This window comes from Misgurnus anguillicaudatus, chromosome 10 (genome assembly GCF_027580225.2).
Source record: "Misgurnus anguillicaudatus chromosome 10, ASM2758022v2, whole genome shotgun sequence".
NCBI classification, from domain to species: Eukaryota; Metazoa; Chordata; class Actinopteri; order Cypriniformes; family Cobitidae; genus Misgurnus; species Misgurnus anguillicaudatus.
Genome location: NC_073346.2, coordinates 16,191,394 through 16,209,894, shown reverse-complemented (window position 1 = coordinate 16,209,894; position 18,501 = coordinate 16,191,394). Strand labels below are relative to the sequence as shown.

General features: G+C 37.1%; 2 protein-coding genes across 5 annotated transcripts; both read right to left on the bottom strand.

The window, feature by feature from the left end:
- Positions 1-673: 673 nt before the first annotated feature.
- Positions 674-11,900, bottom strand: gra (granulito). 4 transcript variants are annotated; one of them, XM_055209692.2, is made up of 7 exons: positions 11,767-11,900; positions 7,771-7,850; positions 6,608-6,660; positions 6,420-6,507; positions 4,240-4,349; positions 1,605-1,651; positions 674-1,518 (listed from the first exon to the last, which is right to left on the bottom strand). In XM_055209692.2, exons 2-7 carry the CDS (start codon positions 7,841-7,843, stop codon positions 1,509-1,511), a joined length of 381 nt encoding a protein of 126 aa, XP_055065667.2. In that variant the 5' UTR covers positions 7,844-7,850; positions 11,767-11,900; the 3' UTR covers positions 674-1,508. The 4 variants fall into 4 exon arrangements, with proteins under 4 accessions (XP_055065667.2, XP_055065663.2, XP_055065665.2 ...); XM_055209688.2 differs by lacking the exon at positions 11,767-11,900 and adding an exon at positions 10,329-10,448; XM_055209690.2 differs by lacking the exon at positions 11,767-11,900 and adding an exon at positions 10,329-10,448 and having other exon boundaries at positions 4,240-4,346.
- Positions 11,901-14,458: 2,558 nt separating this feature from the next.
- Positions 14,459-18,250, bottom strand: rbm12bb (RNA binding motif protein 12Bb). The gene is made up of 2 exons (XM_055209686.2): positions 18,053-18,250; positions 14,459-16,913 (listed from the first exon to the last, which is right to left on the bottom strand). Exon 2 carries the CDS (start codon positions 16,889-16,891, stop codon positions 15,014-15,016), a length of 1,878 nt encoding a protein of 625 aa, XP_055065661.2. The 5' UTR covers positions 16,892-16,913; positions 18,053-18,250; the 3' UTR covers positions 14,459-15,013.
- Positions 18,251-18,501: the final 251 nt, after the last annotated feature.

Sequence of the window (18,501 nt, the reverse complement as noted above, 5' to 3'; positions counted from 1 at the left end):
GTCTGAGAGTTGTTTTTTATTTCCATTTTCAACCCAAAATGTCCAACTAGCTCATCTTTAATAATACCTGTCTGTGCCTGCCTTCATGTAATGTAGAAGACACTGTCTCCATCTTTCAAGAAGACTGATTTTTATGCAAGACAACGCCCCATCACATGCATCAAAGTACTCCACAAAATGTTGATTCTGACCAGATCAAAAAACTGACAGAATCCGTGAATGGAAGGCTTGTGACTGTTATCGAAAAGATGGTGGCTATATTGGTCACTGAGGTTTTTTATTATTATTAATTTTTTTATTAAATGTTTATTTGTAAATGTATTATTCTCACTTTAACAGGTGAAAAGAACCAAGCGAGATGGTAAAATCTTTGTTTTTCATTTAGTTGTCTAATAATTCTGTACACTAATAGTTGCCTAATAATGGTGTACATAGAAATATTCTCTTAAGAAAGCCAAAATTTCACTTTTACTATTTAAATGCTCAGGTTTGAGGGTTTGTTAACATTTTAAATTGACCAAGAGCACTGTAGTTGTACAATAACAAAAGTAAAACTAAAAAATACAACTTGGATAATAATTGTGCACACGATGTACAGTATGATAAACCAGTTACTGTACCAATTTCCAAATTCGTGGGGGAAAAAAACACACAAATGAAGCAAAGCAGCAAGTAAAACAAACATTTTCTTTACTGAGTGTAATGAGTTTTGTAGAGCAAATCTCAAGACAATAAGTTTGACAGATTACAGTGTGGTACAAAACATGTTTAAACACAAATTCCTGTGACAAAACATTTTGAGCTTCCACCCACTTCACTGCAATAAATTATGCATACATTTATACAAACAGAAATATTGAAATATTAAGTGTATTATTACCATCATTGCAAGGTTTTGTAATCCAGTAGACTAATTAGTTATCAAAAAGAATGTGCCAGATATGCGTTGCTTGCCCAACCCTTGAATCCAACCTCTTTGCAATATCCAGTGTTAGTACAGCTGGCAAGTTACAATCAAACATCTCTGAAGTCTAACTAAAGCATGAAAACCCCTTATAAGTCACTTCAAGGTGCACATCTTCAAGCAAATACACTTCAAATCCAAATATCAGCAAAACATCACAGATCATCAAATTGTAGTGCAGCGCAAAACCACCAGTATTTGAAAAAGATCAAAAGCCAGAGTTAGAAATCATCGTTTTTTGATGAGGTAAGACAAAAAAAAAGGTTTGATCAAGGACAAAGATAGAGTTTAGGGCAACATTTCTTTTAAATATACATTTTGCAAGGAACGATACATTAGTGCTGCAGGTATCCTTTTTGTTTTGTACTATACTATGTACTCCTCTTACATCTATGAATATAAACTTAACTTGTGATGGATTCCAACATTACAGGAACTTAAAAGGGCAAGATTTTTAACCATTTACACATTACTCCCCATGTAGTGCAGTTTTAGAGCCCAGTTTTAAATAATAATAAAAATAGATTTTAAGGAATTCTCCACATCAGACAACCCTATAAATGAAAGAAAAGCTTATAGGTAAACAGTGAATCCATTTTATGTCATTATATTTATATGGTAGCTTCATGAATGTACTTACATGTCCTCTCTCTTAAAGTTATTGACACTGGGCACAATACGAGTTCTCTAGATTGGGTCAAAGATGAAAAGATCAGACACAAACCTTTATCAATTGTACATGCGTGTATATTTTTGTACATCTATAAAGGTATCTCCTCTAAGAAATGTATTATTTGACAAGTAACTATCTGTATTATAAAATCTACATTAAGTAAGGGATAATGTAGAGGCAGCCGGTAGTTATCGGGAAATAAGCCCCGACAGTGTGATCAGGTTTTGTATCACACTGAAGGGGCTTATTTACCCGATAACTACCGGCTGCCTCTACATTATCCCGCTTATAACACGGCTACTTGTCACATAAGAAAAAAACTGGACATGAATATGAATTTGAAACATTTTATTGGCATATTTGTTTTAAATTAACATTTTTTTCCTTCTGCGAAACTTTGCACAGATGCAAAAAATGATCGTAATACCTTATTAAGATCCTCTGCTTCATACTTGTCTGTCTCCAATTTTTTTCTCTTTTAGCCAGTCTTTGAGAAGTTTTAATGCCCATTCTGTATTTTTTTGTGTGTTGGCTTCGTAGCTGTCATGCTCTATTTTGTCAAGTTCAGTCTCAGTAAGCTCTCTGTGTCTTGTCGTTGTTCGTTCTTCTATCCACTGTTTAAATGTTTAGTTTTTTCCGTACATGTTAAAATCAATGTCAAACTTTTTCCATTCTTAATTGTGGTTGTCCAGTGTTTGTCACAAGATGGCGCCAAACAGTAATCTTTGTTGGCGCGGAGGGATTTAAAACATACAAGTAGTGCCGGCTATGCGTTATTACTTTGGAGCGGTTATTATTTGAAAAGAACGAACCTGCAAATGTCTCAACTGACCAATCAGAATGAAGCATTCCAGAGAGCCGTGTAATAAGTGAGGAATAACTTATAGGAATCAGGTTGTTATCGCAGAAATCAGCCAATAACAACCTGCTGCCTGTACACTATCTCACTTATTACACGGCTTTTTTACCTCATAAGTAAGGTATGGAGCATTAAATATTTATTTGAAATATTTTATTTGTTAATTTTTAACGAATACAGACCTTCTGTGAGGAAAACACTTTAACTTTCGGTTTTGAGATAAGATAAGACGTTCAAATGTCACGAACACACTATTTGGTTTAATCATTTGTAAATGAAGAGTTTGGTTCCAAAACGCAATAAATCAATTTTGACAAATTTGGGTAAAAACGTGTTTTCTATACCAAGAAAGTGACAAGATGAAAACCACTATTTTCTGTTACAAACTTTCACATAGCATCTTTAGGTTATAAAAACATAAAAAATTCAAATAACCTGATTTTCAAAGATTTATTATTAAAAAATATATATATTTTCCACAAAATGCAATAAATCCATGACAAGTTTTTTTTTTCAAAACGCTATAAATCTATTGAGTCAATAGCATATATAAATGTGCATTCATCTTTGCCATGTTATATTTATTTAGTTGACAAGTTGTACACACTGATTAAAATATAAACATTAATGTCATTAATCAAAACACTTACTTTGTGATATTAAGAACACTGTCATTGCTGCGGTTATACCTGACGTTGTCGCTTAACGTTTTTCACAGCGATCAGCTGTAAATGTTTTGGTCCTGCTCGATTTTCGTTGACTTTGAATAAAATTATGGAAAGTTTTTTATAAGATCCACTGGGGTCAATGTGTTAGCATGAGAGAAACTTGATGCTGTTGTGTGAGAACAAACACCCGTCTCCCGAGTGCCTTTTGCGTAAATTATTAGATGTTGATGGCTTACATTTCTTTCCCGTCACAGAAAACCATCACAGGTTTATCAATGCCATTAAATTATTATTTTGTTTTTGTTTGTTTGTTGATCATGAAGTACAAAGTAGACGAGGAAAACTAGATTCCGTGTACTCAACGCGCCGCCATTGTGTGGAATGGTGCGCTGTAATCTGTGGAGTGGATTTATTGCATTCTGTAGAAAAGGAGGAGGGCGTTTATCGCGTTTTGGGAAAAAAGATGACAGAATAACACAGCGGATTTGGGATTTGGCGTAAAATTAAGAATTTACTTTTAAACACTGACCTGATATAATACTGATTCTGGCAGTAACTAATTTTTTATAAAAATGGCGTTTATCGTGTTTTGGAACCAAACTCTTCAAATATAATGCCGGATATGTTAGACTTATTGATATAGAATTTTGTGTAATATTAAATGGTACCTGTCAAAATGATTTGCAGCATTAGGGTTACCGTGTGTTATTAGTTTTGAGCAGTAATTATGTAAAAGGGAGAAGCTTCGGGGCCAATCAGAATCTAGCATTTTAGAGAGCCGTGTAAGTAAGGAATAAGTGAAGACGGACCATTAAATAAATTGAAAATAATGCACAGCCAAGGTGGTAATGCCGTTAATATATGGGTGTGTATATTTTCAAATAATTCGAAGGACCGGAGTCAATTATTCCACTTGTACCACGGTTACCACAGACATATGCTCTGGTGGTTATTTTGGGACATTTGACAGGTCAGTTGTGTGTTTATCGAAAAATAATGCATACCCGTGGAACATTTCTTAACCAATCAGAATAAAGCATTCAACAGCCCCGTGGTATAGTGATTAATAACTCACTCCATTCTCCAAAACAACAGGATGCTCTGGCAAAAACTCAGGTTTCTTCTTGGCCAATGGACAATTTGCCATCTTGATAAGAAAGTCCCTGGTGTAGCATATCCTTTCTTCTGCAATAAAATATTAAGCATTAGCTCTAAATTTCTCTAAGTTTTAATTAAAGGAAAAGTTCACAGAAATCCCATCATAGGCATATGACTTAATTTCTTCAGCTGAACACATTAAGAGTTATATTAAATAACAGTCTGGCTCTTCCTAGCTTTGTAATGGCATTCAATAGTGGCCATTTTAAAATTCAATACATGTCTTCTGAAGCGAAACGATACATTTCTGAGAGAAAACTATTCATGCTCCGTATTTAGCAATCGATACATCACGTAAGGGATAATGTAGAGGCAGCCGGTAGTTATTGGGAAATAAGCCCCGACAGTGTGATCAGGACCCGACGCGAAGCAGAGGGTCGTGTATCACACTGAAGGGGCTTATTTCCCAATAACTACCGGCTGCCTCTACATTATCCCGCTTATTACACGGCTACTTGCCACATAAAAAAAAACTGGACATGAATATGAATTTGAAACATTTTATTGGCATATTTGTTTTAAATTAACACTTTTATCCTTCCGCGAAACTTTGCACAGATGCATAAAATGATTGTAATACCTTATTAAGATCCTCTGCTTCATACTTGTCTGTCTCCATTATTTTTTCTTTTAGCCAGTCTTTGAGAAGTTTTAATGCCCATTCTGTTTTTTTTTTGTGTTGGCTTCGTATCTGTCATGCTCTATTTTGTCAAGTTCAGTCTCAGTAAGATCTCTGTGTCTTGTCGTTGTTCGTTCTTCTATCCACTGTTTAAATGTTTTGTTTTTTCCGTACATGTTAAAATTAATGTCATAATGTTCCATTCTTAATTGTGGTTGTCCAGTGTTTCTCACAATATGGCACCAAACAGTAATCTTTGTTGGCGCGGAGGGATTTTAAACATACAAGTAGTCCGGCTATGCGTTATTACTTTGGAGCGGTTATTATTTGAAAAGAACGAACCTGCAAATGTCTCAACTGACCAATCAGAATCAAGCATTCCAGAGAGCCGTGTAATACGTTTGAATAGAACACATCTACATCAAAAATGCAGCAAGCCGGCTCCACGTCAGTACTTGACCTATGGCTAAGCCACGCCCCCTCCACTCACTCGGACAAACAATCAACATTTGGTGATGGACGCTATGGCAGCTGTCACAGTAGGAGACATGTCACAAGAGGCAATTGGTTATTTTCTGGAAAAAGAAAGACTATATATAATCTCAAAGTCACCAAAAGGGCCTTAACTATGCATTGGAGGGTTACATTAATTATTTTATTGTTGAGAAGGTGGATGAAAAGCTTCAGCTCCAGGCAAAAATTTAAAGGTCACAGTGTAAACCGAGGGGCAACCTTCCGATCTCTCTGATGAAGCCAATACGGAAGTGATTTAAACTGCAATTCATAGAGGCAGGCTCCAAAAAAGGGATATAATTTCCATAGACCTCCATGTTAAAAATGCCCAGCTTTACAACAGAAAATAATATGTTTACAGCCTGGTTTTTGGTCTGTATAGCTAATTTTTCAACGCAGCAAAAAGCTAACGTTAACGTTTTCTAATTTTTTGTTGACTTTAGAACAGAATACATTGTTGACTTTAGAACAGATGTAGACATCCTTGTTTAATTTATCCATGTTTAGTTGGTGTTGTTGTCTACCTCATAACTTAATCCAGAGCAGACACTTAACATCATCTCGGTTGAGATGTGGTTTGGGAAAGGGTAAAAAAATACACAACGTCGCCCAGCCTCTCAGAGTTGCATATACCCCATGCACACAGTTTGATCATTTTTAACTTAAAATGACAAGAAAAAAACATAAAAACGAATGAAAACTGACTAACTGCAATGCATTTGAATGGACGTGGAAGCAGAGAATGTCCGATTGTATAGGGTTAGCTATGCGCACTGTGATTGGATCATCGCATTTGGGGGCGTGGCTTAGCCATAGATCAATTATCATCTTTAGTACTAGCGTGGAGCTGGTGTGCGGTGTTTGGCTGAAGAAAGTGGGGTAATTTTTGGTAAACTACTCCTTTAATGCACTTCATACAATCTGAACTATTTGTTTTTAGCTTATACATTAAGGAAAACGTCTACCTTTCTTTTCAGGTTGGGGACTTTTCAGGTTACTTGTGGTTTGAAGATGAAGGATTTCGTACAACTGCTCCACTTTAATAGTGTTGTCCTGTCAGCATTAAACAAAGGGTCACTCAATGACACAGGAATTGAAAAATGCCAGAATTACACAACAAGCATAATGTTTAATTCAATAAAATTGGACTTACCGGCTTTTTAACTGGCTTTTCAAATTGCCTGATCATCACATTGCTTTGTGGTACTATGGGTGGCCCGTTCAATGAATCATAAAAGCACACCAACACACAGAGAGAGAAACACATAAAAAACAAGTATTTTAAATATTTCTTGATCCAGACATTTCCAAGCCTTCCTTAGTTTTAACATCCTTTTCTTGTGCCATGTTTTGTCCATTCAGGAGGACCGTAAGGTAGTCGCTGTTTGCGTCCCATTCTAACTTGGTCCGCATTGTGTAATGGAACATACAGGGTTGCCAGACCTGCCTAACAAAACCAGCCCAATGGCCAATTAAATCTAACCTAATTAACTCTGTACTGTACCACAGTGCACTACACTTAAGCATACCCAGGTCCGCTTTGCAGATGTGGTCTCGAGTACAATTAATTTGATTCAGGGGCGGGGCAAGCGTGCCAGAATGTCAAACTTCAGCTGTCAATGTAAAACACTCTGATACGCAGCACAAAAACATACAGCCGTATGTCACTGTATCCCAAACGACCCCAGATAATAGAGATGTGTTTGACATCTTGCGTGCTGCACGGCAGCTCGAGAGTGATTGGAGAGCAGAGTGCTCCTTATATGCTTTTAAATCTCTCTCACGATTATTAATGTCATACGCCAAACCATCACAGCGCGCATGATTTCAAACACACCTAATAACCCAAAAACTGAGAATTATTATGAACTCTAACATTGCATATCTAACAGTTTCCTTCAAAACAATCTTCAAAATAAGTGTATTCGGGTACCGATCAGAAAGTGTAGTGGGAGTGCAGACAAGCAGGGGAGTGAGGAGGGTGGTTTGGTTAAGGATGATGCGAGCGTGCACCAAAAGTAATCCAATTCCACAAGAAAAAAATGTGGACTTGACAACACTGCTTAATGATGGAAAAAGAATGTCTGTGCAAACAGAGTGCACATAGGTATACAAATACACAGTTTGACAGGCATCCTATAATTGTTTGCGGACCGAATGCAATGATTTGGCAAACATTTTATGGTCCTGCACCTTCCACATAAGATAAACATTACATTTAAATGTAAATTGCTATTAACCAGCATGGTAAAAGGTGTTCCTGAATAAAATCGCCTATCGCACCTTAAACTCTGTGTGAACATTGCCACATTTTACCTTGATTTATGTTAAGACGACGCAGTGGCCTTGCTGGCTCCAAATTTCTGACGATCCTCTTTGAAACGTCCATTTTTCTGCTAAACAGGGCAAAGAGTAAACATGTTAATTGTGTCCAAGACTTAATTATGTACAATATCTGTAACAATGCATTACGACTTAATTGTGTCTGTGACTAAGAGTAAAATACCACAGCACACCATGCTGTCTTACACAATTTACTGACATCAGTCTCTTGCCATCTAAAGGGGATTGCACAACAACAACAACAACAACAAACACATTGTTTTCTATGAGTATACGAGTCTGCCGCACCCAGCTACGACTCAGGAAATTGCTCAAATCCCTGTAGGGCCACAGAGCACCACTCACATAGTTTAACATTAAATAAAATCAAATTTGTCCCAAATCATCAATGATTAACATTGGCTGCTAACGTATATTTTGCATTTTGAAGTAGACGCTATCGGAATAAGCTTGCGCTATTTAATGTGCACTTCGGTGTACGATGCCTCCGAGTTGTCCTAGACGCGGGCTGCGCTGAGCTACGTGTCCGGTGTGCGACCCCCTTAAGACTTTACAGACTTAATTTTCATGATGGACTTTTTAAATAAATTTCACAATGGATTATACGCAAGTTCAAGTAAGAATGTCATTCCTATTACAGCCACTGAGCAACAGAAGGATTTGTATTAATGTCAGTCCCGTTAAAGGGATAGTTCATCCAACATTTGCTGTTCATTTCTGGCACTTTTCTATTGAGTAGTACCCCACAGGCCGGGTTAGCTCACTTTTAGGGGCTTTTCCACTGGGTACAGTACATAAGATCTAAGCATTTTTTAGTACCACCTCGGTTTAAGTCCAAGCGGGTACTAAAATGTGACGTAAAAACACTGTAGATCACTGACTGGTCTAAGAGAATCGTCACTACCAGCGTCATCGTTATAATGCAAGATTAGCTTTACCTTTGTGTGTGCGCTGTCTCAAGTAAACCTGTTGTCTACTGTGCTTTGTTTTAAGTTGTCAAACAACTTTTTTTGTAATGAAAAACATCCACAGGTTGAGAATCAGGAACACCACATCAGTGTTTTCCAAGCTTGCGTTTTTTGGCAGCACATCTGCGACGTGATCGTCCACATGCATGCACAGCATTTTTGCAACTTAAATGAAGCTCAGCGGAGCGTGTCGACTTACGAGGCAATAGGGATGCACGATAAATATCATGCGATTGTCACACGCCTCTTGTCAGTAACGCCGGTTCCTTGATTGGTAGTAAATCAACATCACCTGCTTTCAGATGGAGGGCATTTACTACACAGAGCCGTAGTTCACTGAAAAGCTAGGCAATATTGCATTCATAATCGCAGGCAATTCGTCCGCGATTGTGAATGCAATATGGCTCAGCTTGTAAGTGAACTACAGCTCTGTGTAGTAAATGCCCTCCATCTGAAAGCAGGTGATGGTGATTTACTACTAATCATCGAACCGGCTTTACTAATAAGATACGCATGAGAATCGCTGGCGATTTTTTTTTTTTGCCCATCCCTAATACTATGTATATGAAGTGCGCATTACCCTCTCGCTCTATAGGTGGTACTAAGAGGCTGGTTTGCCAACCGCCACCAAAAAACAAAAGATTGTGCTAATGTTTGGCAGAGGCTCTGCATTAACACTAATAATGTTGCAAATAACGTTGAATTTCTAGCAAAAAAACAATTAATAGGCTTCACAAGACCTCAATATCTCACCAGGAGTCCTGGGGATTACTTTTGTATTGGATATCTGCTTTTTGAACAAAACAAAACTCTAAATATCTTCTTTATTGTTCTACTGAAGAAAAAATGCCACCAACATATCAGATGGCCTGAGGGTGAGTAAATAAACAGCAACTATGACAAAATGAACTATCCCTTTAATAACCAGTGAAACATGGCAGTGAGGTAGATGGCAACTAAAAATGTGATGCTTTCAGGCGTCTTCCTAAAAAAAAGGGGACAGCAAAGTTTAGCTGTCTATTAAACCTCTAACAAATGTATAACAATAGATGGCATAAGCTTAAAGTATGTGACCCTGTCTGTGAAATCCAGGCATGAGCATCGAAGTTTGATTTTACTCATTAGCTTCAATCTTTGACACGACCTTACTCAGTTAATATTAAAGACATCAATGTTATATTTTTACATATTATTTACATTATGTAGAAACGATTTTATGTAGAAAACAGTAAATGACTAGCTGAGTTTTCACAGGCATGGTCGTAAATCTACTTTTTAAAAATATCAGTCCGTATAAAAACTTTAATTGAATTGTAAAAACAAATAATTGCCCATACTCATGTGTAATATAAATTAGACAAGTGTAAAGATGAAAAGCTAATGCTAAGTTGAACTTTATCATTTGAATGCATCCGAACCGTTCCTGCTAGCTGGCTAGCCATGATGACTGCAAACTTTTTTCTTCACAATCTAGTTTTACCACAATATCATGCTCACGACGGACTAAAAGTACCTCAGACAATCGGACAAAACAAACAAATTAACCAAATAATGTCATCTTACATTTTGTCATTGACAATGCGTCCAGCTCCAGCCTCCGTCATTTTCACTCACACACACACCGGGAAAACATTCCACCTCAGCTCGTGACTCTTCATCTGTCCGCTCGAGCTGCCTGGCCTGCTGATGACCCGACACATCACGGGTCAAATTAATTTTTAAAAGTTATTTTAATATCTGTTTATTTTATTTTGATTATTTTATGTAATTTTTATTTTATTTTATTTAATGATTTTTTTTAAGTGACACTGCTGTACTATAATTTTACCATGACATAACTGATGATGCTCCATGTGCCATGACTACAGTTTAAAAATGTTACGGCTGCATGTAATAAAAAATATATAGCAAAAATATTCCCATTAAACATTTCACTTTTTGTCTATTGTCAACACACAATGGGTTTATTTCATATTTTAATTAATGATTAGATTAAATTACCAATAAAGTTTTTTTTTAATTGATCAGTTTTATATCATAGCTGAGCTGTGAGAGAAAAAGAGATTGGATATTGGGGAAAAAAGGGTAATTGCTATGTGCAAAGGATGTGAGGTAAACCAATTGAGGAATGCAAACTTTTTGTTTTGAGGTCTAAATCTGATGTGAGGTTTCACCTGACATATTCAAAGTCGTTACTTTTTCAGGAGTTAGTAGATCATAGGAAATACACATTTTGTACCCAAACCTACCAAATACCACAAACCTTCCATTAGCTATAGGCCTATTAAAAATAAGGCAGACAAGATGAAACATATTTCTTTCTATACTCAAGCCTCAACAGGTAAGTAAATCTTCTGTGTATCATACAGTTAGTTTTTCCACTTTCATTTAAGGCTGATCAGATTATTGCATTGTAATATTTTATAAAATTTCCGAAGTTTACTGCTTGAAACTGTGATGTGGCCTTGAATGGCTTATTTCCAGAGAAGTCTGCTAGTATAACAGGTATGTCATATAATTGTTTGACCAACATCCTTTGTTATAGGAAGCTGAATGGTAGACATTTTTTTAACTAGGAAAAGCAAGTGCTTCTCACACAGGCCTCTGTTTTAGTTGGTTCTTGTCATGAGAATCACTGCTTTGCATTGACCATTCTACACTGAAAAAATGACCTTAATGACCTGTTGCTTTTTTATAGCACACACTCCCAAATGACTTTCCCCAAATCTTTCTACTATTTCCTGATAGTAAAGACATTCTGCTGCAACAGCTGTGTAGTACTTTATAGCCTGATGCATCTTATAATGGAACACTGTTTTGTTTCTTCAAAATCCCAATTTTAGCTGGATCTGCATGTGCACCTCTATAATTTATGCTGTTTTGCTGCAGAAACGCTGACATTTACATTGATTACTGTCTTTGATATGGCCCATCTTTCTGGTACTGTCTAAAAACACACAGTACTTGTTAAAAATATGTTCATTTTATTGCTACCACCCACCTCTAGTCTTGTCTTTGTCAGTCTCACACTTTCACGAAGGAGGTGGTAGTTATTCCAAGATTGATTATACTGTAGTGCCCTCTAGTGATGTTTTGTGATTTTATTTTGACAACTTCCCAAACTTGATCATGGGTAATTTTGAAGCTCCTCCTAGAGCTGCTGTCATAGCAACGGGTCCGTAAGATTAAACCTGCTCGGGAGGAGGATTATTTCATGTAGCCTAAACAAGATTAGATCGCAGCTTTTCAAGTGGAGCTAATACTAAAAGTCTGTCGCATTCATGTCTTCTCCTTTTCTGCGAGGGTATGATTAACTATAAAAAAAATTCAACTCGTAATATAATAAAAGACTTAATCAGCTTTGTGCTGATTTATAAATATTGCAATGTTGTACAGCTTGTTTTTGTGCAACAGCAGTTTTTAATATTATTATTCTTAAATGAATGATTGAAGACAAACATGCTTAGGACCATATTCATTTTAAGTTTATTTTTTCTGTACAAAAGACAGCAATCAGTAATCTTTAACCAGCAGTAATAGATGTTATGTACAATAAAGAATGTTACTCAGTGTGAAATAAGTTCCCTGTGAAGAAGTCTTCTTTAGATTGTCAAGTTCAATGTCATGGTTTCTTTACTGTCCTGTGCATCAGAAACAGTTGCACTTTTTGCTCATTTAATTTAACTTAACATTAAAAACTAATTTACTGCACCTGCTTTGTTTACCACATTCTTGGGAACTGCTAAGAAAAGAGGGGAAAACACCATCTTACAATAAACGTTCATTTAGCAGTAATAAGTGTTGCATTGGCTGTGGATTTAAGGAAGAGCAGCTGCTCCATAGATGATTTGTACTATCAGAAAGACATCACTCCTGCAAGATCATCATATTAAGATGCAGGACTTTTTGGTTGCTGTTACAAACACACAAAAGCAGCATTTAACTATTTTTTTTAAAAGCGATTAAAAGTAATTTCGGAGCATCAAAGAGTCAATTAAAGATATTTAAGATTATATTTGCACAGAATGTTATTTACAGCAGAATGATTTTATGTAGAAAACAGTGAATCACAAAAAATAGCTTTAGTTGGTTTTGCAAATGCAGCATCATAATTTTTAAGTAACATGTGACCTAAAGGGATAGTTCACCCAAAAACTAAAATTCTGTCATCATTCACCCATTAAATTCCATCATATTTGTTTTTTTCTATTATGGAAGTCAATGGTTACAATCTTTTATGTTCATCAGAAAAAAGACATTCATACAGGTTTAAAACAACATGAGAATGAGAAAATGATTGAATTTTTATTTATGGGTAAACTACCCCTTTAAGTCAATGCATCCAATTACCCATTAAAAAAAAATAAGACAGTGGCTTTACTACCTCACCTGATCTTTTTACACTTCACCTTGGGAGGTGTAAAAATTGTACTCCCTTGCCTTCCCTCCAAATCAAATAAAATGTGATGAAAAATAGAACACGGATTGGTTTATATTCATTTTATAATGTACTGTTAGATTTATGCTGCATGTTAAAGGAATATTCCATTTTCTTAAAATTAAAATCCAGATAATTTACTCACCACCATGTCATCCAAAATGTTGATGTCTTTCTTTGTTCAGTCGAGAAGAAATTATGTTTTTTGAAGAAAACACTGCAGGATTTTTCTCGTTTTAATGGACTTTAATAGAGCCCAACATTTAATAATTAACTCAACACTTAACAGTTTTTTTCAACGGAGTTTCAAAGGACTATAAACGATCCCAAACGAGGCATAAGGGTCTTATCTAGCAAAACAATTGTCATTTTTGACAAGAAAAATAAAAAATATCCACTTTTAAACCACAACTTCTCGTCTAGATCGGGTCGTGATGCGCCAGCGTGACCCCACGCAATACGTCAAGAGGTCACAGAGGACGAACGCGAAACTCCGCCCCAGTGTTTACTAATGTGTTGAAAGAGGACTGTTCCTACATTGTTGTATGTCAACTGATACTAATTAATGTCTTTGTGTCAGTTTATTGTTTAAAATGGTCCGCAAATGTGTGTTTTATATATGTAACACGTGACCTCCCTACAACACTACGCATTTATGTTAGGTCGCGCTGGACCGGATCTAGACAAGAAGTTGTGGTTTAAAAGTGGATATTTTTTATTTTTCTTGTCAAAAATGACAATCGTTTCACTACATAAGACCATTATGCCTCGTTTGGGATCGTTTATAGTCCTTAGAAACTCAGTTGAAAAAAACAGTTAAGTGTTGAGTTAAGTATTAAATGTTGGGCTCTATTAAAGTCCATTTTTTCCTCAAAAAATATAATTTCTTCTCGACTGAACAAAGAAAGACATCAACATTTTGGATGACATGGTGGTGAGTAAATTATCTGGATTTTTCTTGTAAGAAAATGGAATATTCCTTTAAAAGACCGGCAAAAAAATACGTTTTAGCACAAAATAAAAAATATTATTTTTTTATGCAGAAGTCCAAACATTTCTGTTGACTGATGTAAAAAAAAATGGCTAGTTCACTAACCTATAGCATCATTAACAAACGAATTACGCTAATTATGAGAAAAGTACTGCTTATGAAAAATAAACATGCGCTATAGCAATTGCTGTAGATAGAGTCATACTCTATTTTTTAATAAGAAATAGATAGTAAATGTTGAGACAATTCACCAAACACAGAAAATATAATCTTATCAAATTTACTTCATAAGATTCTTGCTGGACAATACTGACTTTTGTAGAAGGAAAAGAAAAAAGCTTTGAAAAGCAATCAAAACAAACTGATTTCTTTAACGCACTTTTTATCAGTGGCTTAATAAACATCCTTCACATTTTTATTACACAGGGATGTTAACAAAAACATTTTAAACCTTTTTTTACCAGAACACTCAATATTACTGACTTGAAAACTGAAACAAAATGGTAGCTTGGAAACTAATATTAAACAGTATAAATAATACAGATACAATCCTGTATTTGACCTACACCAATTAAAGAGCAGAATATTTGAAACCAAATGTATTTTAAGAATTACTTACAACAGATAGTATTCATCTACAGTAAAGAAATTTTATCTGGAAATTCAAATTCAGAATTCTGAAAAATTCAGAAAGAAAGAAAAATGACAAAAAAACAGGTCTACTTGCACAAGCCTTAAAAAACACAAAATTTGTATTTATGTTGAGACAACAAGAACAAATTGCACCAAATCTTTTGATCCTATATTCTACATGCATATTTACACAAACACAACCTGAATCTTCCTTGTGCCAATCGGTCTCCCATTTAATTCTTGAAGAGCGGTGAGTGCTTCTCTGTGGGTTTCGAACAATACTGTGGCACAACGCCTGGGAGCTCCATTTCTATCATATAGCAATGAGGCAGATCCTGGAATCACTCTGTATCCATAGCAGAAGTCATAAATCTCATCGATCCTTATCTGGGAGGGTAAATTGAGCAATTTAATACACGTTGGTCCATCAAACTGTTGGTCAGGTGATCCGTAACGGCGATTGCCGTTACCCTCCGGTCCCGCTCTAAATGCATTATTACGCTGAAAATTAGGCTCAAAGGAGTCACCTCCAAAACTGGGCTGCATATTACAATCATCAGGGCGCATCTGGGCATTAGAAAACCCTGCACCATCATTGAAAACTTCTTCTGGTCTCTGAAAGTTCTGCACCTGCGAGTTGATCACCGATTGGTCGTTCAAACCAAATTCACGCATTTGGGCCAATGTAATGCACTTTAGCATGACTTCTGATCCAAGAAACCCCTGTCCATTTAGGGACTGAGCCATTGCAGCCTCCTTCTCAGACTGAAAGATCACCAAAGCCTCACCAAGCCCAGCTCCTCTTTCATCACGCAATAAAATAACCTTATCCTCCGAGAGCGCAAATCCATGGAAGAAGTCCATAATCTCCACTTTCCGAACATCAAAGGGCAGATTGCGCACGTAGACACACCTCATCTCTGAATCTGGAGCTCTTCTTGAAGATTGGGGCATTTCAGCCGACCGCCTCTGCCCTCTGGTGTCCTTGTCCACATCAACAGAAGATTCCAACATGGCTACCATTTTTTCCTTGGAGACAGGCGACACGTAAACAACCCGAGTCTGCAAAATTTCCTTATGATGAGCCAAGCCAGCACAATAATCGGTAAGATTTCTAAACACTACAATGGCCGATTTGGTTCTATCGTCCTGCTTTTGCGCAAAGATAATAATTTGGTCATCCTTCAAAGACAGCGGATTAAGTAATGCCCTCAAATCTCGCTTTTCAATTCCATACGCCAAGTTTTCAAACAAAACACAGTATTCTTCACGGGAGGGGGAACGAGACCGTGACCGGTAGGAAACAGGAGACTGAGATCTCGTACGATCTACGGACTTTCTCTTTCGGGGTTCTAGTCTAACAACGCCCCCTGATTGCAGCCACTGCTCCTCTGTGCATCTCGATACTTGTATATACCGCGGTCCGATGTATTGTCGATCCCTCTTCAGACCTGCGATGGTGTCCTCTACGGTGACAAATCTGACGAGAGCCTGTCCGTTAAATGTTCCACGGTTGTTCCTCAGAAAGAGAATATCATCGAGTTGCAACCCATCAAAAAAGGTACGAACGTCTACCTTCGTCGCCGAGAACGGCATCCCGGTCAACTTCAGATAAACATCATCCTTGATAGACACAGACCCTTCTCTCTTGCCTCGCGGTTCACCGAATGAAGAAGGAGACGGTCTTTTTCTCAACTCCTGATGATCTACCCTTCGCACGTCTGGTCTCGGGTCTTTATTGAACTGCTGAGGACCCGTTTCCACAGGTCTTTTGATACCCCTGCCTTTTAACTCAGACCGTCTAGTGCTTTCTTCGAGAAGATTCTGCATTTCTGTCTTGCTACTCAGAAGCAAGTTAACAGGTGAGCCCTTTATGCAGCCCCCCGAGCGCGTCATGGCTCGTCTCGCATCTTCATCGGATGCAAATATTATGAAAGCTTCCTCAAGGTCCCCACCAATAATATGAACCCCACCATCGGGGATTCTGAGCCCAGTGAAGAAATTGCGAATGTCCTCAGAACCAGCCGTGATTCTGAGCCCCTGTAATCGGATGACCACAGCCATGATGGAGCACACACAACAGCACCTGTAGACAGAAGGGGCACATAGAGTTTGCATTATAGCTGACAAAACCGTTGCCTCCACATCAAAACATTGAAAAAGCTCCCAAATATGCTTTGCGAACCAAGAACGACCACGTTTTGTTGTGCAACACAAACCTCCCACAAGCCAATCTAGCCAGGACCAACCAGTTTGTATCCAGTAACAACGTCTGTTGATCCACGAAAAAACAACTTCACCCGGCAAACATCATACTTTTGAGATTAACAGGAAAGACTAGTTTTCCAGCTTGTCAATTTTTACAACTAAAGCTGGCGCCACTGTCAGAGAAATGACAACCATGATTGTTCATCGCATATTTAACTATGCTGTTATCTATGATAATTAATAATATCTGCATTTTCCCACTCCAATCCATATACAGCACAAAGAACAGTAGGGTAAAACAGTTTGCAATGGATTACAGCAACTCAAATCTTTTCAAGTAGTTAAAATAATACAAAAACCCAATATAAACTACACTACAGTCACTCAATACACACAATAAAACCTCAGCTCAGTACATTTAAAAACACATCAATTTCACATCACCTGCACCCATCATGTCGTCATCAATGTTTCAAAGCTTTCTTAAAAAAAATTCTCCAAATACTAATGGTAAATAAAAGGCAAAAAAATCCTCCATGACCTTTCCTACTGTATTGTGGCATCTTGTTTAAGAAAAAAAAGACATCCGGTTTCTTAAGCAACCGTGCTTGCTTTCTATCAGGTGAAACGTTTTAAAAACTGCATTAGTGTTAAATAACAATCCTATTTCTGTAGGATTTTATTCAGAAATATAAACACATGCTATCTTCCTACACGTCTTTTAATCTCACATCCCCCACAAAAAACCTAAGTTACAAAGGTTCAACCGATTTCCGCCAAAGCAACCAAACAGACAAACAATACAACCGTGTCGATTTTAACGATGCATGGCACGAGAAACACGTTTGATAACTGTTACACATTGCGCGGTGAAAAAGGATCCACGCGTTTTTGCAAGATATTATATATAAATCTGAGATTATATAAGAGCAAGATAAAAACGAAAGCTACTTTCGGTATCGGCCACGCTAAAATGATAGGCCCAGAATATGACAGGCACAACATTTACCAACTTACACAAAATAAAGGAAATATCACTCTTCTCCAATCATAAACGAATGCGAAATTTAACCAATTTAGGATGTCGTCTGTCCGATTTCCACCGTGGCAAAACAAAAACGTCGTTATTTTATATCACCAGTGAGGGCATATCATGAATCTAAGCTTATGCGTCTCTAGCGCCATCTGTGGACTACGGAAGCCTGCAGGCGCCAAAAAAATAACGAAACCGCGTATTTACATATTATGGCTGATCATTCTAGAATGCTTGCTGGAAGAAAAATGCAAAGCGAAGCCCTTTGTCCATCCAGAGAGAGGGAGAGAGAGAGAGAGAGAGAGAGAGAGAGAGAGAGAGAGAGAGAGAGAGAGAGAGAGAGAGAGAGAGATAACTGGAATGTAATGAATAAAATCACACTGAATTAAATAGACATCAACACACACGTTTACAAATAGTCTACTTGCAAAGC